The sequence below is a fragment of the Mobula hypostoma genome, chromosome 5 (assembly GCF_963921235.1).
Source record: "Mobula hypostoma chromosome 5, sMobHyp1.1, whole genome shotgun sequence".
In the NCBI taxonomy this organism is placed as follows: Eukaryota; Metazoa; Chordata; class Chondrichthyes; order Myliobatiformes; family Myliobatidae; genus Mobula; species Mobula hypostoma.
Window position 1 is genome coordinate 116,948,573 of NC_086101.1, and position 25,021 is coordinate 116,973,593.

General features: G+C 44.2%; 1 protein-coding gene across 1 annotated transcript in view; it reads right to left on the bottom strand.

Moving 5' to 3' along the window:
- Positions 1 to 1,179: 1,179 nt before the first annotated feature.
- The window catches only part of LOC134346960 (phospholipase D1-like), a 176,938-nt gene continuing 153,096 nt past the window's right edge, over positions 1,180 to 25,021 (bottom strand). The window contains exons 21-25 of the mRNA XM_063048860.1: positions 24,345 to 24,394; positions 23,094 to 23,228; positions 15,060 to 15,213; positions 9,836 to 9,953; positions 1,180 to 5,249 (exon numbers count right to left, since the gene is read on the bottom strand). Of these exons, the coding sequence (XP_062904930.1) occupies positions 5,025 to 5,249; positions 9,836 to 9,953; positions 15,060 to 15,213; positions 23,094 to 23,228; positions 24,345 to 24,394 (682 nt within the window). The 3' untranslated portion in view covers positions 1,180 to 5,024. The remainder of the gene's footprint in view (positions 5,250 to 9,835; positions 9,954 to 15,059; positions 15,214 to 23,093; positions 23,229 to 24,344; positions 24,395 to 25,021) is intronic.

Consider the following 25,021-nt stretch of genomic DNA (forward strand, 5'->3'; position numbering starts at 1 on the left):
GTCCTCAAAGGTTATGGCAGGATACAGACCAATTATAGTTATGGGTGGAAATATGGCATATGGTGTTTAATCTGGGCAAGTGTGAGGTGTTGCACTTTGGACAGTTAATTGGAAGGGGAAAGGAAACAGTATATGGCAGGGCTCCTGATAGCAGTGTTACAGAGCTGGGCCTTGGGGCCCAAGTCCACAGCACCCTGAAAGTGGCAATGGCAGTAGATAGGGTGGTAAGGGTGATGGCATGCTTGCCTTCATTACGAAGGGCATAGAGCAGAGGTTACCAACATGGGGTCCATGGACCCCTCAGTTAATGGTAGGGGTCTATGCATAAAAAAGGTTGGGAGCCCCTGACAGAGAGTATAAGAAAGTCACGTCAGGAAGTCATGTTACAGCTGTAGAAAACTTTGATGAGGATGCACAGAGCATTAAGTGCAGTCGTTGTTACCCATCCCCATTACAGAAAGGATGCGGAGGCTTTGAAAAGGTGCCGAAGAGGTTCACCAGGATGATGCTGGGACTAGAGAGCATGCATTTAAGGAGAGTCTGAATAAACATGGGTTGTTTCCACTGGAGCGTCAGAAGCTGAGCACAGACGTGATCAAAGTTTGTCAAATTTTGAGAGTGACACGGTGAAAATTTCTTTCCTCGGGTCAAAGTGCTGAATACTAGGGGTCAAAAGTTTAAAGTGATGGGGGGGTGGAGTTTAAAGGGGATGTGTTGGACAAGTCATTTTTTAATGAGTGATGGGTACCTGAAATGTGCTGTCAGGGGTAAGGGCTCAGTGGAAGGGAAGAGCATGTAAGAGGCTTTTGATGTATTTCGGTAGAGTGAGTGAACAATCGAGACCTGGCTTCAAGATGCCAGAAACCCACCTTTGCCCCTCCTGTCAGTAGAAACGGTTCCGCCGGGCTTAGTAGCTAAGTCACATGTGAATGCCAGGAGGTGGACTTGGTTGTCAGAGGCTGTTTGAGACGCACACCATTGGGAACATTTAATAGGTAGTGGGAGCTCAATCCCCTCTACCACCCCCAGCTATAATAACCTTATGGAATCTGTATCTCAGTAGATGTGACAATAATAAACCTATTACTCTGCTTGGGTTCAATGAACACTATCCACCCTGAACATTTAATCTGGAGCCTGGATGTGGATGAAATAATAACAGAACAAGGTAATTGCAGGGAAGACTTTATTTATATAAAAATATGGTGAATATTAATATATCTTTTGAAAGACAAGCAAGATGTCAGCAGCAGTTGGACAGGAATCAGCAAGGAACAGTGTACAGTGTAATTATAAGACCACGAGTTCCAGCCGCGTCCCTGATTGTTGAACAAGTCTAGGCAGTGACAACTTTGCTCCTGCTGTGAGAGCCACATGAGGTTTAGCTTGGTGGTAGTACCCTTGGCTTTGAGTTTGAAGATTGCTGGTCCTACTCAAAGTTCACAAGGCATTGATCTATGCAAGTGCATGGTAGCACTGAGGGATCATCTCTCTGCTGAGAGGCAGCGTCCTCCAGATATCAGCTTGAACTTGTATACATACACTGGATAATGCAAAAGTGTGATAAGGGCTCAGTTCTCCCTTTCACTCCAGCCTGTACTTATCACTATTATCACTGAAGACAGCAGATTATTGTATTATTGTTCTTTCTGCTAAATTTCCTATATTAGGCCTCACTTTGAGTATTGTGAGCAGTTTTGGGCTTCTTATCTAAGAAAGGATGTGCTGACATTGGTTTCAAAGGAGGTTCACGAAAATGATTCCAGAATTCAAAGTCTTATCACATGAGGAGCGTTTGGTGGCTCTGGGCCTGTACTCACTGGAATTCAGAAGAATGAGGGGTGACCTCATTGAAACCTATTTAATGGAAAAAAGGCCTGAATAGCGAGGATGATTCTAGTGAGGGAGTCTAAGACCAGAGGACACAGTTGCGGATTAGAGGGACATCTTTTTTAGAAAAAAGATATGGAGGAATTTCTTTAGCTAGAGAGTGGTGAATCTATGGAATTTGTTGCCACAGACAGCTGTGGAGCCAAGTCTTTAAGTATATTTAAGGTAGAGGTTGATAGATTCTCGACTGGTCAGGGCATGAAGGGATACGAGAAGGCAGGAGATGGGGGCTGAGAGGAAAAGTGGGTCAGCCATGATGAAATTCTGCTCCTATACCTTATGGTCTCATCACCTTATTACAACTGGGGCAATCTTGGCCACGCCATAGTCTCACAGCACCCATCGGGCAGAAGGTGCAGAAGCCTAAACTCCCACACCAGTTCAAGAACAGCTACTACCCTTCAACCATTTGGTTCTTGAGCCCATCTGGTACAACCCTAATCACTACCTCAGTGTAGCAACACAACAACCTCTTTGCACCACAATGGACTTTATGTTGTTCTAGCTGTTCCTTCTTGTATAATTTTCATTCTTCTTCTGAAAGTTGTGTCTGATGCGATGAGCCTGCGGTGCTGCTGCGGGTAGGGTCTTTACTGCACATTGTGCACATATGGACTAGTGCAGATGACAGTACACTTCATTGTTGTGACGAGTTCCTAGGCACTACAGATACATAGGGATTGGTTTAAGGTGAGCAGCTGGTGCTGCTACAAAGACTCAGGTCGTGGTGAAGACTAGGCCTCAAGCCGTGGTGTCAGCTGTTTACAGCCACCCAGGGGAGAGGTGGCAGAGTCGGCGTGCTCCATCAGAAGCGGTGTGGCGCGGCATCCAAGCTGGAGTCAGTTCCACGCCCCCCCAGTGTTCATTTGGAAAAAGACAAGCCATATTATGTTCGATCATCGGGGATTCCCACCACCCAGGACATGCTCCTTTCTCATTGCTGCCATCAGGAAGAAGGTAGAGGAGCCTCAGGACTCGCACCACCAGATTCAGGAACAGTTACTACCCCTCAGCCATCAGGTTCTTGAACCAAAGGGGATAACTTCGCTTGTCCCATCACTGAAATATTCCCACAACCTATGGACTAACTTTCAAGGACTCTTCATCTCGTGTTCTCTGTATTTATTGCTTATTATTATTTCTTTCTCATTGTATTTGCACATTTTTTTTGTTTTCTGCAGTCTGGTTGAATGTTCTAGTTGACTCTGTTATAGTTATTATTCTATAGATTTATTGAGCATGCCCGCAAAAAATTTCTCTCAGGGTTGTATATGGTGATAATAAATGTACTTTGAAGATATCTGCAACATTCATGGACTCAGAGCCTTGGATTATACTTTTTGTGTGACTGTTTTTACTACTATCTTATATGTGCTTTGTGCTGTGTGTGACTGTTGGTACTGTGCTTTGCACCTTGACCCCGGAGTTACACTGTCTCATTTGTCTGTGCTCATGGGTATTCATGTATGATTGACTGACAATTAGACTGGAACTCTAAGTCTATCTGTGTAGAGTCTGCCTGTTCTCCTTGTGACGGCATGGACTTCCCCTTTCCTCCAACGCACCTGAGATAAGTGGACCTGGTAGTGGTAGGAGCAATAGGGTGTAATGGGTGGCTATGCACGAAAGGGAATGGTGCAAGGCAGGGGTTCCCTACCTTTTAGAAGCCATGGACCCCTCCCATTAATTGAGGGGACCGTGGAGGAAAATAAAGAAGGATATCCAGTTGCCTCAGAGAGCCATTATAGACTCAATGGGTCACATGAACCAGGGATCTCCAGAAGTCATTAAAAGTATTGCAGTAATGGACACTCTTTCTAGTGGACAATGGAGAACACAGGAAGATACAGCACGGGAACAGGTCATTCGGCCCACTGTGTTTCTGCCAATTGTGATGCCAGATTAAACCAATCCAGTCAGCCTGCATGTGATCCATATCTCTCCATCCCTGCCTGTTCATGGGCCTGCGAACACGTTGCTGTTGTATCATCCCAGGCACCCATCACTCTGAACTTCTCTAGTAAATCTTCTTTATATCTACCTCCTCTTACCTTAAGCCTCTGGACAAAGTATCTCATGTTTCCATCCTGGGCAAAAGACTCTGTCCACCCCATCTCTGCCTCTTGGGTGGTGGGGTGGAGATACATCTCCACTAAAAGGAGGTGTAAGGCGCTCCTTCCCTCTGTAGGTCACCCTTGGGCAGGGTGTAACACCTGCTTAGCTAACCCCCCACCCTTCTGAATCAGGGTCACGTGAAGCCATGGGAGAAGGTGGTGGATGGTCGTATGAGCAGCCGGTGCAGATCACAAATCCTGGTTATGCGACCACTGACTCCAGGCAGACAATCTCTGAAGAATAAGAATCATTTCTGTAGAAAAAAAATAGCCAAGAACAATCATGATCAAGACCATGATCGCCCATGTCGCACGGCACATAATGATGATGGTGATGATGATGACGATGATGGTCAGACTTTGAGATGCAAAATGAAACTATCAAAAGATCGTATTTAAAAACATCAACAAGCTGTGCACACAGCTGGAAAAACATAATCAGTAACTCAAAGCAAGAAACAAAGTGCACAAAGCTTGTTCCAATTTTTCTCAGGGATGCTAGCAATAGTGTGAAGAATTCTAGAAGATAGTGCTCCTTTAACCTTTGATTTGTACAATTTCATAATAAAAAATTGAAAAACAATAAACATTAGAAAAAGTGACAGATGGGAACCTGCAAACAGCAGAAATGGAGGTGATACCAAGAGATATACAACCACCCAACAGCTTCTGAGGCAGATTGTCTTTAAGGGTCTTCCAGGTCCTGGTGTTGGGCAACCAGAAAACATTTTGACACACGTGACATCTGCTGATGGTACGTCCAGTTTCTCTTTCCACCAAGCATGTTGGAGTGATCGGCAGTAAGTCAAAGGGGAAGACTGAAAATCTTATTTTTGATGAAGGAAGACATTCCGATTGGTCGTCCAGTCTTGTAACCAACTCCAGAGTCCACATGACCTTCTATTACAGTCACTCAAATGGACCATTGCGTATGTTGACGAGGGAAAGGTACAAAAGTTAGAGGGATTAAGATCTGAAGCTGGTCCAAGTACTTTTTTCAACCAGTTGGCAGAATTCTGATTAGGTCCAAACTTCAATTGGAACCATGCCTTCCTTAGTGTTCAGCGGAGGCAGGAGGTGTTCGTTGCACAGAAAGTAGAGAGGATATTGGACCAAGAAGCCACGGATGTCCTTGATCTTCTCCCGAGCTTCCTCTGGATTCTCAGTCACAAGGGTAGGCGCTGACACAAACTCACGCAATTCCTCCAGGTTTGGAGTAGAATTCGACGGGAGACATTTAAAAACCTGTGGGGGTGGGTGTGGGTGTGGAATTGGAGAAAGAGAGGGAAATACAACATCTAATTAAAGCTGGTCAAATAATTTTGTACATAAAAATGTGTCAGTAACAGAGCTAAATAGGAAAATGTTAGACTTTAAACTGTTCATCGGACAATCAACCTTGGTAATAGCCTGCTAAAAATTCTCTTGCATGCCATGTCAATTTTGAGCAGAGATTAGCATTGATCAAGTAACAGTAATTAAGGATTTTTAAAGGAAAAATGATGAATTCAGTTGCCCATTTATGAGTATTGTTTTACTATTAATAAAAGTATAACAGAGGCAGATAGAAGTAGATGAAGTGTTTTAGAAAACCTGTTCAAAAATTATTAATATTAATCTTTTAGAAAGATAATTTTAAAAATTACATCATTTCTATGTCTAATGTGATCCTACTGCTAAACATATTGTGGTGAGCATTCAGTCCATGTTATGGACCAGAAAAGCTTGTTTAACTCAACAGCTCTTTTTATTAAATTGTAAAAAAAAAGTACAAAAACAGACCGGGCATGATGACCGGGGAAAGAACCCACTTAGTCGCAAACATATGGGGGAGGTGATGATCACACACCCCAGTTACAGTCAGGGTGACCCACAAACACACAAGCAAATAACTGTATAAACCCAAGCTAAAATGTAACAGTAAATGAACTTGAACATCCCACCATAAACCCATGGAAGCATTTTAAAACAAGAGCAATAAATAACACTGGCCACTAGGAATGCTGAGGTGGGCTGTCGACTATGCCCCCCTCCCCGGGTGCCACACTGCCCTCACCTGAGAAGTCAGCCATCCCAAGCAACCCCAGAGTCCCCACAAAGCCCAAACGTCCTGGTGGTGGTCAGTGCTGCCATCTGGGGTGCTGTGGTGTTTCCATGTCTGTAGCCACCGCCCCATGGAGGCACTGTATGGTGAGGCAAGAGGCTGGGCACTCAGATTATCATTTCTTTCCTTCAGCCTGGCTGGGAAGCTGGTGGCTGAGGGCCGATACGGTGACAGTCGGTCCCGGTGCAGCACGACCACCTCCTGCTGCTCAGGCAATCGCACTTGGTATACCACATCGGAGATGCAGACGAGCACCTCTCCCGGCCCCTTCCAATGGCTTACAAGCTTGGGGGTTAGTCTCTTCTTCGGGTGGGGCAGGAGACTCATGCTGGGCCCCCACCAGGTACTGCTGTATTGGCACCCTGGTCCCTTCTGGGATGTGCAAGCATCTCAGCTGTGCATGAACAGCTCCACATCCTGCCTGTACCCAGGCCGATAGAAGTATTCATACTGCTTGCCAACGTCTATGCGACTCCCACCAGCCCATGCACCAACTGCTTGGAGCACCCAGAGGACCACCAGCTGCAGGGGACGTCTGTCACCATTGGAAAACAGTCACCACCGGAACAGCAACCTGTCGCGTATCTCCAGCGTGAGAGTACAGGGCTTTGTTCTCTGGATCCAGGGTGGAGATGTCTGCCCACTCCAGCTGCCGTCTCACGCTCAGCCATCCCCTCACGTGGGCCAGCATGGGATCGCTCAACTACTTGCAGCGCAGCTGCTGGTCAGTAGTGGGGAGGTCTAGCTTGTCACCAGCTGCCACCTGTAGCGCCAGCACCGCCGCTCGCCCACGGTTCCGCTGTGCTGCGTTGGGCCGCCGTGGGGTGTGCTGCACAGCAGCGGGCCACCGTGAGGCCAGTGGTGATTTTTGCTGACCCCCCCCCCCCCAACCGAGTCTGTTTTCTGGAGCTGTCCTGCTGGAGAGCCATGGCTTCAGCAGTAAGGTAGTGTTGTCCCCGACACATCCACACGGGCCTCCCCCACCCCGGCAGGGCAGCAGGTCCAAGCTAATGATGCAGGACTTTCAGATGTCGGCTAGCCACACCTCGTGCTCCACTGTGCTTCTCCCCACTGCAATGCGTAGCCTCCTCTTCCCCCCTCATCGCCGCACAGTCGCCGGTGACCGTAGCCAGTTGGACTGCCATCGTTGTCCACCCAGGCGGAGATGGCTGGTCTGTCTTGGAGAGGATACCAGGACAGATGATAGTGATGGTTGACTCTTTGTCCACCAGTGCACGGCATCTGATGCCCTCCACCATGCAGTCCACATACAAGTCTTGCTCTTCACCCAAATGGCCCACCCGGAGAATGATTCTGCCGCCTGTTTGACGTTTCCTGATGGCTGCACTGGTGCGGAGCAGTCCCGGGCCACATGGTCTACGTCGCCACACTAGTAGCAGAGATCATCCTGTGGCATGCAATGGGCCAGCGCAGTGCTGGTCAGACCTATCTCACGGGTTCCTCCTCCGCCTTGGTGACACGAGCCCAGGCTTGCGGCATAGGGGTGATGCTGGAACATCTTGGGGGGCTAAAATTGCATTTGCTGTCTCCACCTCAGCCAACATCTTGTCCAGCGATGATGGTGATGTAAGGGGAACATGCTGCCCAAGGCGCTCCAACATCAGCTTTACAAAGGCAGGGATCACACCCTCCCTGATTCCCTCCCCACTAACCTCTCTCCTGGCACTTACCCTGTAAGCAGCCAAAGTGCTACACCTGTGTCCCTCACCTCCAATCAGAGTGCCGGACAGTCCTTCCGAGTGAGACAACACTTCGCCTGCAAATCCACTTGGGTGGTCTATTGTGTCCGGTGCTCCCCATGTGGCCTTCGCTACATTAGCAAGACCCACATAAGTTGGGGGACCACTTCGTCAATCACCTCTGGACCTCTTCCACAAGTGGAACTTCCCGGTGGCCAAACATTATAATTCAGATTCCCATTCCTGTTACAAGGTCTCCATTTGTCAATGCCTCCTCTTGTGTCAAGAGGGTGGAGGAGCAACACCTTTCAAGGTCTAGGTACCTCTCAATCCTTTCAACCTGATGGCGTGAATATCGATTTCTCCTTCCAGTGAACAAACCTCCCCCCCCAACTCTACTCCCTACTCTGACCTTTTCCTTTTTGTCTCCTGCCTATTACTTCCCCCTGACTCCCCTCCCCCTTCCCTTTATCCTATGGTCCACTCTCCTTTCTTCTCTTCAGAAGATTCTTTCTTCTCCTGCCCTTGACCTTTCCCACCCATCTGGCTTCACCTATCACCTTCTAGCTACTCTCCTTCCCCTCCCCCCCCTCCACCCTTTTATTCTGGCATCTTCCCCCCTTTTCCTTTGCAGTCCTGAAGAAGGGTCTTGTCTTGAAACTGTGTGCCATAGGTTCGCCACCCCTGCTAGGATGCACCCTCGTTGAGTCACACAGCATGGAAACCGGCCCCTCGGCCCAGCTGGTCCAGGCTGATCAAGATGCCCCATCCACACTAGTCCCATTTCCCAGCATTTGGCCTTACCCCACTAATTCATTCTTATCCATCTACCTGCCCACCTGTCTTTCAAATGTTGTTAACGTATCTGCTTGGGTGGTAGGATGGAGATATCTCTCTACCAAAGGAGGTGTAGTGCTCCATCCCTCCACTAGACTGCAGGTCACCCTTGGACAAGGTGAAGCACCTGCTTAGCACCCCCCCCCCCCAGCCGATCACGTGACCATGGGAACAGGTGGTGGATGGTCGTATGATCAGCTGTGCATATCACAAATCTGGGTTATGTGACCATTGATGCCAGGCAGAGTACGAAGAGTATCGATAATGGTTGGGATCACCCATCTTGTAAAGACACTGCCCAGAAGAAAGCAATGGCAATCCAGTTCTGTGGAAACATTTGCCAAGAGCAACCATGTCACACGACATGGCACATAACAGAGGGCAAGCAATGTTCTATCATGTTCTTTCCATACTCCCAACAGATTCTACCCCTCATCACACACTAGGGATAATATATAGCTAATAACCAATATAAATGTCTTTGGAATGTGGGAGGAATCATGGGGAAGAGGGATATCAATTGGCTGGATGGTCAATCTTTCTCACAGGGTAAGGGAGTCTGAATCTACAGGGCAGCTGAGAGGGAAAAGATATAAAGGGGACTGGAGAGGTTGGCTTTCCATACAGAAGGTGCTGGTGAATAGATTGAGTTGCCAGAGGAAGTGGGAGAGGTGGGAACAGTAACGTATACAAGGCACTTGGACAGGTACATGATCAGGAAAGGTTTAGAGCAGGAGTTTCCAACCTGGGGTCCACCGAATGGTATTGCTCCATGGAATAAAAAAGGTTGGGAACCCCTGGTAGAGGGATATGGGTCAAATGCAGACACATGGGACTTACTCAGGCACCTTGGTTGTCTTGGGCAAGCTGGGCTGAAGGGCCTTGTCTCCATGTTGTATAACTCAACAGAACAAAGAAAACTGTGGTGGGAGGGAGACTCCACACAAATAGCACCACGTGTCAGGATTGAACCACAGATCTCTGGAGGTATGATGGTGGTTCTACCCCCTCTACCACAGTGCTGCTAAAGCCACGTGAGACACCTCAGAACATCTGATTTCAGAGTAAGGGGCATCATGGGAGCTGTGACATCATAGCCACAGGTCAAGAAAGTGGTCCAGCACACCTCAGACAGAGACCACAGGTGTGTCCGAACACATCTGGGACAGGTATCCTGCAGTAGAACTCACTTGGTCATAAATGGTTGCATTCCTGGTTGCTGTGGCATTCCAGATCTCCTGGAAGCACTGATCACTCACTGGATCCTGAACTCTTCCCATCTCGGCATCAGAGAGCCCAAGATGTATCCTGTGGAAGAGAGTTCAAGTTCAAAGTACATTATTGTCACATTATGTATGGAGTATACAACCCTGAGATTCATATTCCCCACAGACAGCCATGAACTCTTCCCATCTCGGCATCAGAAAGCCAAAGATGTATTCTGTGGAAGAGAGTTCAGGTTCAAAGTATATTATTGTCAATATATGTATGCAGTATACACCCTGAGATTCATCTTCCTCACAGACAGCCACAAAACAAAGCAGCACCATGGAACCTGTTCAAAGAAAAACATCAAACTCCCAACATACAAAAAAAGAACAAATCACACTTTATTTGTCATACAGTGAAATGTGTCATTTCACACACTTTCCCTCTGCCATCCAATTCCTGAATGGACATTAAACCCATGAACACTACCTTACTACTTTTCTTTTAATAATTTTTCTGTTCTTGCACCATTTTTAATTCAACTATTTATTATACTTACTGTAATTGAATTATTTTTTTCTCTTTATTATTATGTATTGTATTGCTGCCACAAAGACAACAAATTTCATGACATATGCTGCTGATACTAAACCTGATTTTGATTTGCATAAACAACCAACACTGTCCGTGGATGTGCTGGGGTCAGCCCGCAAGTGTAGCCATGCTTCCAGTGCCAACATGGCATACTCCGGATCTACTAACCTACAAACCCGGGCATCTTGGGAAACTGGGGACATCCAGAGGTACAGCATAGGAAAAGGCCCTACAGCACAACACAATCTAGCACTGATCGTCATGCCAAAATAAACAAATCCCTTTCTGCCTGCATCTGACCCATATCCTCCATTCTCTACACATTCCTATGCATGTCAACATTCTTCTTAAATGCCTCCATCTGGCTCTACTCCTAGATACCTACAACTCTCCGCACAAATAATTTCCCCCCTCACCTTAAAGCTACACCCTCTAGTATTTGACATTTCTACCCTTGGAAATTGGGTGGCTGAGTGGAGATAGGATTCTTCCAAAGGAGGTGTAAGATGCTCCTTCCCTCCACTGGCCTGCAAGTCACCTCTGGGCAATGTAGCACCTGGGTTAGCCCCCCTCCATGATAGAGTAGAGGGACAGGTAAATATAGGTATAGACTAAGAACAATGATTAGCTAATGATCAATACTGTCGCTGGGCAAGTCAGAAAGAAACCCTGCAACAGCAACAGGTGACGTACTAGACATTGTTCTCTGAAAATGCTAGATAAAGGTTCAAATAAAGAATTATCTGGTCATACCAAAGCATTTTGAGGCATTGCTAAATATGGGTATAAGAATGATTGAAGGAACATCTCAAGGTATAACTAAATATGGGAAGGAGAGCGAAGGGGACAGAACATTCGAGAGAAAGGGGAAGGTGGAAAGGAGAACTGATGTTGTCCCCAGGCTAGCTTTGGCAGAAAATAATTATAACTAACCAATGGTGATTTTACATCTAATAGTATATTAGAGTATGTTCGAAACTATTCTAAAACTGTCTTAACTCGTGTAATTGTAAGATTTCCTGCCTACGTGATGATCAATGTTATAAATTGTGAAGAATTGTGATTCGGGGGAGGGTAGTGTCCAGACTGGCTCTTTGGGAGATCAGTCTGTAACCTCCCCCATAGCATGCTATGAATAAAGAGTAAAGTTTGATAAAGTATTGCTTGTTTTATTGTGTTCGTGGTATTTGCGCTCATGCATCGGGTTGATCCGCCTTGACATCCACCCCCTCCCTTCCCGATCAGGGTGACATGGTGGATGTTCGTATGAGCAGCTGGTGCATATCTCAAGACCTGGTTATGCGACCACTGATGCCAGGCAGACAATCAGTGAAGAGTATTGATAATGGATGGGAGCCACCCATCTTGTAGAGACGCTGCCCAGAATAAGGCAATGGCAAACCACTTCTGTAGAGAAAATTGCCAGAACAATCATAGTCACGGAAAGACAAGGCTCACCCATGTCATTAGACATGGCACATAATGATGATGACCCTAGGAAAGTGATTCTGAAGGTCTAACTTACCTATGCCTCCTATAACTTTACAGACATCTATTAAGCCTCACCTCAGCCACTGATTCTCCAGTAAAAACAATTCAAATTTCTCAAGTCCCTCCTTATGGTGAAGATTTTTATTTATTTGGAGATACAACAGGTAACAGGCCCTTACAGCCCATGTGACCAATTAACCTACTAACCCATATGCCTTTGAAATGTGGGAGGAAACTGGAGCATCCCGAGGAAACCCACGTGGTCACGGGGAGAATGTACAGTGGCGGGAATTGAACCCAGATTGCTGTCACTGTATTAGTGTTACGCTCACCACTACACCACAGTGCCCTTAATACTCTCTAATACAGGCATCATCTTAGTGAACCTCCACTGCATCTTCTCCAGAGCCTCCATATATCCTTTGTGTACAGAAGTACACACAATACTCCAGATGCAGTCTAACCAAAGTTTTATACAACCATAACATGACTTCTCCACTCTTACCCTCACTGCCCAACCAATGAAGGCAAGCATGCCATACGCCTTCTTTACCATCCTGTCTACCTGTGTTGTCACTTTCAGGGAGCAATGACTTGGACCCCACGATCCTTCTGCACAAACTGGTTATATTAACCTCCCAAAGCGCAATACCTCACAGGTGCGTGGTTTAAACTCCATCCGAAACTGTAGATATATCCATCTGCAACACACACAAAATGCTGGAGGAACACAGCAGGCCAGGCAGCGTCTATGGAAAAAGGGTAAACCGTTGATATTTCAGGCTGTGACCCTACCAGAAGAACGACCTGTGCCTGAAACATCAACTGTTTACTCTTCTCCATAGATACAGCCCCCTCTGCTGAATTCCTCCAGTTTTTTGTGTGTGTAACTTTGGATTTCCAGCATCTGCAGAATCTTGTGTTTGAGATCTATCTATCTATGTATTTATCAATTTATTTATTTATTAAGATAAGTAGAATAGGCTTTTCTGGCCCTTCGAGCTGTGCCACCCAGCAACCCCCCAAATTAATCCTAGTCTAATAACAGGACAATTTACGATGACCAGATAACCTACCAACTTATACGTCTTTGGACCATGGGAGGAAACCAGAGCACCTGGAGGAAACCCATGCAATCATGGGGAGAATAAACAAACTCCTCACAAGCAGTGGCGGGAAATGAGCCCGGGTTGCTTGTACTGTGAAGTGTTGTGCTAACCACTACACTACTGTGCTGTCCTATTGCATTAGGCTGTAATAATATGACAGTGAAGGAACAGTTAAGCTCTGTTATCTGGGTCTTGTGTGTTGCTATTGTCTGGGTAATGCTGTATAATCAAACTGGAACATTGGAACAGCGGGTTGCTGGTCTCCCACTCTCATTGTTGCAGGAGAGTGACCTTTCTCTCTCTCTCTCTCTCTCTCTCTCTCTCTCTCGAGAGAGAGAGAGACTGAGACTGTCTGAGATACCAAAGTGCTGGGCTATGGATTGTAGCTTTTGATGGACACTAGATCAAGGTCTTTTTGGGGGGTTTGATATTGCTTGCATGGTGGGGTGTTGGAGAGGGGTCGATGCTTCTGCTGCAGCTTCTGTATGGGAGGGGAGGGGTGGCTTTGGGGTTCTCATGTTACTATCATTCATTCTTTGGGGTTTCTTATTTTGTGGCTGTCTGAGAAGAGTAAGAATTTCAAGTTGTATATTGTATACATTCTCTGATATTAAATTGAACCATTTGAAAAGGGAGAGAGCGGTGGTGGGTTAAAGTGGTCAGTCCTGACACTACAAGAAAGAAGTAGTGAACTGTTTGAAGTTGGAGAATTCCAAATAGGTTCTAAACAGCTTTATGACTGTTATACTCAATTCCCCAATGCTGTCAGTGGCACCAATGCCCCAATGGCGTCAATGGCACCAATGCCCCAATGGCGTCAATGGCACCAATGCCCCAATGGCGTCAATGGCACCAATGCCCCAATGCTGTCAGTGGCACCAATGCCCCAATGGCATCAATGGCACCAATGCCCCAATGGCGTCAATGGCACCAATGCCCCAATGGCGTCAATGGCACCAATGCCCCAATGCCCCAATGGCGTCAATGGCACCAATGCCCCAATGGCGTCAATGGCACCAATGCCCCAATGGCGTCAATGGCACCAATGCCCCAATGGTGTCAATGGCACCAATGCCCCAATGGCGTCAGTAGCACCAATGCCCCAATCACATCATAGCACCAATGCCCCAATGATGTCAATGGCACCAATGCCCCAATGATGTCAGTAGCACCAATGCCCCAATACAGTCAGTAGCACCAATACCCCAATGACATCAATGGCACCAATGCCTCAGTGCTGTCAGTAGCACTAATGCCCCAATGATGTCAATAGCACCGATGCCCCAATGATGTCAATAGCACCGATACCCCAATGATATCAATAGCACTAATGCCCCAATGATGTCAATAGCACCGATGCCCCAATGATGTCAATAGCACCGATACCCCAATGATGTCAGTAGCACCGATACCCCAATGATGTCAATAGCACCGATACCCCAGTGCTGTCAGTAGCACTAATGCCCCAATGCTGTCAATAGCACCGATGCCCCAGTGATGTCAATAGCACCAATGCCCCAATGACATCCAGAGTGGTTATGACTGTCTATATGATATAGGGGAAGTATTAGATCATTTGGTCATTCAATTCCACTCTGCCATTCAATGATGGCTATATTAGCTATCCCCATTCTGCCGTCTTATTTATTCAGTGAGAGATAGAGTGCCTAATTTTCAAGCTGCGCCTTCCAGCAACTCACCTATTGAACCTAAACCTAATTACGGGACAATTTACAATAACCAATTAACCTACTAACTGGAAGGTCTTTGGACTGTGGGAGGAAACCAGAGTGCCGAGAGGAAACCAGCGTGCCGATGGGAAGGAATGTACCAACTTGCTTACAGTGGACTCCGGAATTGAACTCTGAACTCAGATGCCCCGAGCACATTCACGCTAACTGCTACGCTTATCCCCCTTGACAGCAGATGATGGGAGAGCACTACATGGACAACCCTTGATGCTTAAGCTGCTGTTGCAGTCTACAGCAGACGTGTGAATTATTAGATGTACCTGAAGCAGTGTCGCCGGAGATTCAGTGCGAAACGCCCTGCCTGATACTCCTGGCCATCCATGACTGATGCCTCCATCTCGCTGTCTTCCACAAGTACAGCCATCTCACTGTCCCTCTTACCCAACATGCTCCGGTCATTTATGTTCGCCGAACCTGATTGAGAAAGAAAGGCACCAAGGTTACGATGGTGACGGGGACATGGGGAAGACGATATAGACAAAGAAGAGGAGACCAGTTAACCATCTCCCTACCCCTTTGGTAAGTCTGCCGAGGGAAAGTTATATCTATTAGAATCATTATCAGAATTACTGGCATATGTTGTGAAATTTGTTGTGTGCCAGCAGTGCATTGCAATACATAATGATAGAAACTGAATTACAGTAACTATATATAGACACACACATACATAGTATATTTATATATACCTGTATACAGATATATAAATTAAATAGGTAGTGCATAAAAAAGTAATGAGATTGTTTTCATGGGTTCAATGTCCATTCAGAGATCAGATGGCAGATGGAAAGGTACTGTTCCTGAATCATTGAGTGTGTGCTTTCAGGCTTCTGTACCTCCTTCCTGATTGGAGCAATGAGAACAAGGCATGTCCTGGGTGATGGGGTTCCTTAATGATGGATGCCACCTTTTTGAGGCATGTTTTTGAAGCTGTCCTGGATACTACAGAGGCTAGTACCCATGGTGGAAATGCCTGGGTTTACAACTCTCTGCAGCTTATTTTGATCCTGTGCATTGGGCCCTTCCATACCAGATGCTGATGCAGCCAGTCAGAATGTTCTCCATGGTACATCTGCAGAAATTTGTGAGTGCCTTTGGTGACTTACCAAATCTCCTCAAACTTCTAATGAAATATTGCCTTCTTTGTAACTGCATTGACTGCAACTACATCTGAGTAACCCATTCCCTTTCAGAACTTGGTTAACAAACCAGAGGCATGGAAATGCCTTAGGAAGTTCCAAATTGTTCCCAATACAAACTGATGGAACTCAAGTTAAAAATGGCTTGCCGAGGTACATTGGAAGGGAGATAGGTACTAGTAACACATTGCTTGCATCAATTTCAACCCATCGTGCAGTGTCTGCACCATATCGATTGGTAAAGTGTGACAGGTGTGCATGCAATTGATCAAAGATTCAAAGTATATTTATTATCAAAGTATATATACATTATACAACCTTGAGATTTATCTGCTTACAGGCAGCCACAAAGCAAGAAACCCGAAAGAACCCAATTTAAAGAAAAAGAGCAGCACCCAGTACACAGAGAAAGAGAATAAACACAAATCACGCAAACAATAGAAGCGAGCAACAGCGTTCCGAACCAACTTGAGTGCTTAGATCCAGTTCCCTGGAACACCCGGAGTAGGCCCAAAGCCTCAGTCTCAGGCAGTGGGGCAAATTGCCACGAAGTTTGCAGACATGAAGCACAGCAGCCGGGGCAGTCTCACAGCCTCAGTGTCACTGAGAAAAGACTGAATATCACAGGAGAGCGAGCAAAATCGGCCTGACTCTCGCCTCCGATCCCAACACACTGCCTGATAGTCCAGTCTATCTGGACTGGTGTTTAAATTGTCCAAATAACGGAACTTGCCTGGTTTTAGGACCCAGGCTCTGCTGCAATGAAATGCTCTGGGCAATTGCATTGTGAATGAATTCGGCCTAAGTGTGGGAAGAACTCTCTTCAGAAAGCAGGTGACCAAATCTTTTGGCTCTGTGGCCCCAGTTCATCGTTCTCACACTGTAAATTGGCCAGCGTATACCATTAAGTAACATGACTTAGTAAAAATGTTCAACCATTCAAACACAAAAAAATTCTGTAGATGCTGAAAATCCATAGCAACACACACAAAATGCTGGAGGAACTCAGCAGGTTAGTCAGAAGACACAAGGAAATCTGCAGCTGCTGGAAATTCAAGCAACACACACACAAAAAATGTTGGTGGAATGCAGCAGGCCAGGAAGCGTCTATAGGAAGAGGTACAGTCGACGTTTCGGGCCGGGACCCTTCGTCAGGATTAACTGAAAGAAGAGATAGTAAGAGATTTGAAAGTAGGAGGGAGAGGGGGAGAGGGATAGTCAGTATCTATGGAGAGGAATAAACAGTCGATATTTTGGGCAGAAATCCTTTGTCTTGACCTGAAATCTGAAATGTTGACAATTCCTTTCCTCTCCTCCCCCCCACCCCTCACAGATGCTGCTCGACCTGCTAAGTTCCTGTGTGTGGCACCATCTCATCCTGTTCTCTATTCAACTGCATCCTGAACTAGAGGGTTTAAGGTGAGAGGGGAAGGACTTATAAAACAACCTAATGATAGGGTAGTATTGTGGTTCACATGACACTACAACTCAGGGCACTCTGGAGTTCCGAGTTCAATTCCAGCCCCTTTCTGTAACGAGCCTCTGCATGTATTCCCCAGGTCTAAAAATGTACCGAGTAGGTTAATTGGTCATTGTAAATTGTCCCATGATTAGGTTAGGGTTAAACCGAGGTTTTGGGATTGCTGGGGCGGCATGGCTCAAAGGGCCAGAAGGCTACTCCACAGTGCATCACTAAATTAAGGCCATAAGATATAGGAGCAGAATTAGGCCATTTGGTCCATCAAGTCTGCTCCGCCATTTCATCATGGCTGATCCATTTCCCTGTCAGCCCCAATCCCCTGCCTTCTCCCCGTATCCCTTCACACCCTGACTAATCAAGAATATATCAACCTCTGCCTTAAATATACCCAATGATGATTTCCACAGCTGCTTGTGCCAATGAATTCCACAGATTCACCACTCTCTGGCTAAAGAAGTTCCTTCTCATCTGCAAATTAGTTGACTTTTGTTGGTTTTTAAAAGCTTCCTAATCCTCTAACTTCCCACTAATTTTTGCTCTGTTTTAAGCCCTCTCTTTGGCTTTTATGTTGGGTTTGGCTTCTCTTGTTAGCCACAGTTGTGTCATCTTCCCATTAGAATACTTCTTCCTCTTTGCGATGTATATATCCTGCATCTTCCAAATTGCTTCCAGAAATTACGGTCATTGCAACTCTGCCGTCATCCCTGCCAGTGTTCTTTTCCAATCAGCTTTGGCCAAGGTTCTGAAAGAGGTGGCTGAAGAGATTGTGGAGGCATTAGTAATAATCTTTCAAGAAGCAATTGATTCTGCCATGGTTCCAGAGGAATGGAAAATTACAAATGGCACTCCATTGTTCAACAAGGGAGAAAAGCAGAAGGAAGAAACTACAGGCCTGTTAGTTTGACCTCAGTGCCTGGGAATATGTTGGGAGTTGATTGTTAAGGATGTGGTTTCGGGGCACTATAAACCATAATCAGTGTGATTTCCTGAAGGGAAGATCTTGCTTGGCAAATCTGTTGGAATCACAAATAAGAGAAAATCTGAGGAGGCTGAGAATCTGAGCAACACACACAAAATGGTGGAGAAACTCAGCAGGGTAGGCAGCATCTAGAAAAAGAGTACAGTTGATGTTTCGAGCCGAAACCAATCTGTTGGAATTCTTTTTTTTTATATATAATTTTTATTGAGTTTTCAAAATGAATACATGCAAAGATAATGTCTACCCTCCCCCCCCCCATATATAGTCCTACCTAAAAAAGAAGAAAAAGAAAAAAAGAAGAACCACCTGAGTATTGGAAGGTTTCCACATGCTCTATGGAATTCAAAATAAATTTGGTATACTTATTCGTTACTTTCCCCAAGGGACCAAGATCTTTATCGGAGCACTTAAATATGCCATCCTATCTTTTGTAAATAAGGGCGCCAAATATTCAAAAATGTTACATATTTATCTCTTAAATTATAAGTAATTTTTTCGAGTGGAATAGAACTAGCCATTTCATTATTCCAACGATTCATACTTAAATATGAATCAGATTTCCAAGTAACTGCTATAGTCTTCTTAGCTACTGCCAATGCAATTTTTATAAATTCTTTCTGATATTTATTCAATTTAAGTTTCAGTTTTATCCCTTCAATATCACCTAATAGAAATAATACAGGGTTATGTGGACGTTGAGTTCCAGTAATTTGTTCCAATAAGACCCTTAAATTTATCCAAAAGGGTTGAATTTTAAAACAAGACCAAGTAGAATGTAAGAAGGTACCAATTTCTTGATTACACCGAAAGCATTTATCAGATAGATTTGAATTTAATCTATTTATTTTTTGTGGTGTAATATATAATTGGTGTAAAAAATTATATTGTACTAATCCAAGTCGAACATTTATTGTATTTGTCATACTGTCAAGACAGAGTCTTGACCAATTTGTTTCATCAATATTAATATTCAGATCTGTTTCCCATTTTTGTTTTGACTTATGGATTCCTTGTTTAATTGTCTGTTTTTGAATCAAATTATACATACAAGAAATAAATTTTTTAATTTTCCCTTTTTGAATTAAAGTTTCAATTTCATTAGGTTTTGGCAAAAACATTGTTTGACCCAGCTTACCTTTTAAGTAAGCCCTTAATTGAAGGTAACAAAAGAAAGTGTTATTTGATATTTTATATTTATCCTTTAGTTGTTCAAATGACATCAATATACCTCGTTCATAACAATCTCCTATAAATTTAATCCCTTTTTGGTACCAATTATATAAAAGTTGATTGTCCATTGTAAAAGGAATAAGTCTGTTTTGGAACAAAGGTCTCCTTGCTAATAGAGATTTCTGTATTTCATTATCAACATTTATCTTATTCCATAGATCAATCAAATGTGTTAATATAGGAGATTCTTTCTTTTCCCGTATCCATTTAGATTCCCATTTATATATAAAATCTTCAGGTCTATTTTCTCCTATCTTGTCTAATTCTATTTTAATCCATGCTGGTTTTCGATCATCGAAAAAAGATGCAATAAATCCAAGTTGATTTGCTTTATAAGTTTGGAAGTTGTAACCCTCCTAACTCAAATTTACATGTCAATTTTTCCAATGATATTCTTGACATTTTACCTTTCCAAAGAAATTTTCTCACACATTTATTTAACTCTTGAAAAAATTTCTGTGGCAATTGTATTGGTAATGTTTGAAACAAATACTGCAATCTAGGAAATATGTTCATTTTTACAACATTGACTCTACCTACTAATGTTATTGGTAGTATCATCCATTTGTCAAGATCTTCTTGAATTTTTTTCAATAGTGGTAAATAATTAAATTTATATAAATTCTTTACATCATTATCAAGTCTTATACCTAAATACTTTATACCATTTACCGGCCATCTAAATTGGGTTGCTAACTGACATTGACTATACTCTCCTTTAGTAAGAGGTAAAATTTCACTTTTATCCCAATTTATTTTATAACCTGATACCTTCCCATATTCATCCAATCTAGAAGATAATTTATGTAATGAATGTTGTGGGTTTGTTAAGTAAATCAAAACATCATCGGCAAAAAGATTAATTTTATATTCCTCCTGATTAACTCTAAAACCCATAATATCTGGATCAATTCTGATTAGTTCTGCTAATAGCTCTATCGCCAATACAAATAAAGCAGGTGATAATGGACAATCTTGTCTAGTTGACCTTTTTAACTGGAATGGTGTTGAAATTTGAGAGTTTGTCACTACTTTAGCCTTAGGGTTAGAATTTAAAATTTTAATCCAATTTATAAAAGATGTTCCTAACCCATATTTTTCTAATACTTTAAATAAAAAATCCCATTCTAATCTATCAAATGCTTTTTCTGCATCCAAAGCTACTACTATACTCTTCTCATCCCTTTTTTGTGCCAAATGAATTATACTGAGTAGCTGGGTTACATTATCTGCGAATTGTCTATTTTTAATAAATCCTGTTTGATCCATATGTATTAATTTTGGTAAATATTTAGATAATCTATTCGATAAAATTTTTGCTATTATTTTATAATCAATATTCAATAAAGAAATAGGCCTGTATGATGTTGGTTTCATAGGGTCTCCGTCTTTTTTTGGCAACACTATTACAATCGCTGTTGAAAAAGATTCTGGGAGTTTATGTGTTTTTTCTGCTTGACGTATTAACTCCATAAAGAGAGGAAATAATAAATCTTTAAACTTTTTATAAAATTCAGGTGGAAAACCATCTTCTGCTGGAGATTTATTACTTTGAAGTGATCCTAAAGCTTCTTCAACTTCTTTTAATGTAAAAGGCATGTCTAATCCTCTGTTGGAATTCTTTGGAGAAATTACAAGCAGGTTAGACAAAGGAGAATCAGTGGACTTGGATTTTCAGAAACTTTTGACAAGGTGCCACACATGAGGCTGCTTAACAAGTTATGAACCCATGGTATTACAGGGAAGATTCTGGCATGGATAAAGCAGTGGCTGATTGGCGGGAGGCAAGGAGTGGGAATAAAGGAAGCCTTTTCTGGTTGGCTGCCGGTGACTAGTGGTGTTCCACAGGGATCTGTGTTGAGACCACTTCTTTTTACATAATATGTCAATGATTTGGATGATGGGATTGATGGCTTTGTGGCCTAGCTTGCAGACGATACAAAGATGGGTGGAGGGGCTTTAAGGAGGTAGAGAGGCTACAGAAGGTCTTAGATAGATTAAGAGCATGGGCAAAGAAATAGCAGATGGAATACAATGTTGGGAAGTGTATGGTCATGCACTTTTGTAGAAGAAATAAAAGTGTAGACTATTTCCTCAATAGAGAGAAAATTCAACAATCTGAGGTGCACAGGGACTTGGGAGTCCTTGTGCAGGATTCCTTAAAAGTTAATTTACAGGTTGAGTTGTTGGTGAGGAAGGCAAATGCTGTGTAGTATCCACTTCAAGAGGACCAGACTATAAAAACAAAAATGTAATGTTGAGGATTTATAAAGCACTGGTGAGGCATCACTTGGAATATTGTGAGCAGTTTTGGGCCCCTTATCTAAAAAGGACGTGCTGGCTTTGGAGAGGGTTCAAAGGAGGTTCACAAAGAATGGCTTGTGATATGAGGTGCATTTGATGGCTCTGAGCCTGTATTCACTGGAATTCAGAAGAATGAGGGGAAAACTCATTGAAACCTATCGAATGTTGAAAGGCGTCAATAGAATTGATGTGGAGAGGATGTTTCCTATTGTGGGGCACTCTTAGACTGGAGGACACAGCCTCAGACTAGAGGGACGTCCATTTAGAACAGAGATGAGGAAGAATTTCTTTAGCCTGAGAGTGGTGAATCTGTGGAATTCATTGACACAGGTGGCAATGGAGGTCAAGTCATTGGGTGTATTTAAGGCAGAAGTTGATAGATTCTTGATTCGTCAGGGCATGAAGGGATACAGGGATACAGTATGCCAGTGATACTAAACCTGATTCTGATTCTGATTAATGTCAACTTTCTGAAAGCAGGATAACTAAAGCGGAACACAATCCCCCAAGTGCGGCGTCAGCAGTGTCCTGTACAACTGCACCATGATATCCCAACGTCTATGCTCAATGCCCCGACTGATGAAGGTCAGCGTGCCACAAATCTTCGACCCCACCCTGTCTACTTGTGACATTGCTTTCAGGGAGCCATGTACTTGTAACTCCAAAGTTCCTCATTTCTACAACACTCCCCAGAGCTCTGCTGTTCACTGTGACTGTGTACATACATCTATTGATGCTCCTGGACACATCTTCAGTGATGTTCCTGGAATCATCGGGTGTTTCGAGTCTTTCAACATCATATAACCTCCTCCAGGTGACCCAGCCGGGGCTGATCAGACCCCAGCTTGTGTCCAGATGGCTAGCTACTTATGACTCCATGGCTCCCCTCTTTTGAGCCACAGCCATCTTGAGGCCCTCTCTGCTGCATCGGTGGTACTGCGGATGGCTCTCCTTTTCCTCTCTCCCCTGTGAAAGTCCTACTGTGATTTAACTTCCAAAATGCAGAATTAAACTCCATTTGCTATTTCTTGTCCCACATATCCAAATGATCAAGATTCCCCCATTTGATGACCTCTTCACTGTACTTTCTACTGCCATTTGCTAACTTACTAGCCATGCTCTGAACTTCTGTTGGTAACGATGACAGATAACAATCAGCACTCACCTATAATCACTTGGCGATCGTCGGCAATTAGCATCTTACTGTGGATGTAGATAAGTTCTGTCAGCAGCTTGCTGTCCAGCTCAGCCTGAGTCCTCAGCCCACAGAATGTGATGTAGCTGACCCAGTCATCCCCCACTGCAAAAAAATGCATGGTGTGAGTGTCTCATTATTGAGTATTTAAAACTATCCTTGCTCAATGACAACAGCACCTCTTCCCCATCAAACAGTTATGAACCCTCCAAAAAGGACCACAACCTTGTCGTAGGGTTTGGAGGCTTGTGAGCCTCAATGACCTGGAGAGCTATGTTGGCTGGAGTCAGGACTTTAGGCTTTGTATCTTGGTAGAGTCACCCATGCCAAAAAGGTCAAAGGGTAGAGGCCAGACTAAGAGTGGTCCACCAGTCCTCCAGGTTCGGGGGTTCAGCTCAGGACAAACAACCCTGACTGGTCAAAATAAACCTGTTACAAAAACAGCAATGAAAACTCCTACAACAGGAATTCTGCAGATGCTGGAAATTCAAGCAACACACATAAAAGTTGCTGGTGAACGCAGCAGGCCAGGCAGCATCTCTAGGAAGAGGTGCAGTCGGCATTTCAGGCCGAGACCCTACACCCTAATGAAAACTCCTTCTACATCTGAGTGCGATGGTATTCCTGAGTCTCCACCTGGGATTTGTGTAACTGACAGTAATGAAAACCGAGAGGAAGCTGCTGGCATGATGAAGGAAGTCCTGAACACTGCCAAGATCAAGGTCATCATTGGTTTGGTTTGACAGACGGAGATAGGCCTTCATTGCTGCCCTGAACACCAGCAGTGTAACAGACAGTAACCATATGTACTTTGATAATAAATTTAATTTGAACTTTGATCCTGACTGGACACATCAGGAATGGACAAGTCCACAGAAGTGGTAGGCGCAGCCCAGTCGGTCACAGGAAAAGCCCTCCTCACGATTGCGCACTTCAAGAAGGAGCACTGCCACAAGAAAGCAGCATCCAGCGTCCACCGTCCACCAGGACCCGTGGCTGGGCAGGTTTCCTCCGGGTGCTCTGGTTTCCTGCACAGTCCTAAGATTTACCAGTTAGTAGGTTAGTTGGTCATTGTAAGTTGTCCCGTGATTAGGCTGGGAATAAATCGGGGGTGGCTGGGTGGCACGGCTCCAAGGGCCGGAAGAGCCTGTTCCATGCTGTATCTCAATAAATAAATAAATTAACCGGATAATTTTACTGGATAGAGGGAAATATACCTACTGTGTTTTTTTAGACGCTCAACTATTGAATACTCTCCTTTGCACATGGACCTGGATGAAGAGAGATTTAAAGGAGAAAGGTTATTTATTAATAAAACTTGAACTTTCCCATGGTCCACTCTCCTCTCCTACCAGATTCCTTCCTCCCCTGCCTTATACCTTTGCCACTCTCCTCACCTATCCCTTTTAGCTATCCCTCTTACCCCTACCCCCCACCATTCTATTCTGGCATCTTCCCCCTTCCTTCCCAGTCCTGATGAAGGGTCTCAGCCCAAGATTGTTTATTCATTTCCATAGGTGCTGCCTGACCTGCATTTTGTGTGCGTGTTACTTGAGAGCATAGTTGACTCTCGAAGGACCATTTCAGTGAGGTTAACTGCCTGTTGATTTGTCCTTTACTGTGGGAAAACAGCATTAAAAAAAAAATAAAAAACACAAAAGGGCATGATTTTACGAGGGGTGATTGATAAGTTCATGGCCTAAGGTAGAAGGAGTCAGTTTTAGAAAACCTAGCACATTTATTTTTCCTACATTTACACATTTAGTCCAGCGGTCGTGGAGCATACGGATCCCTTCTTTGTAGAAGTCGGCGTCCTGGACCTCCAGAAGTGGTCCACAGCATGGGGTGATTGATAATTTTGTGGCCTAAGGTAGAAGGAGATGAGTTATTAACTTCAA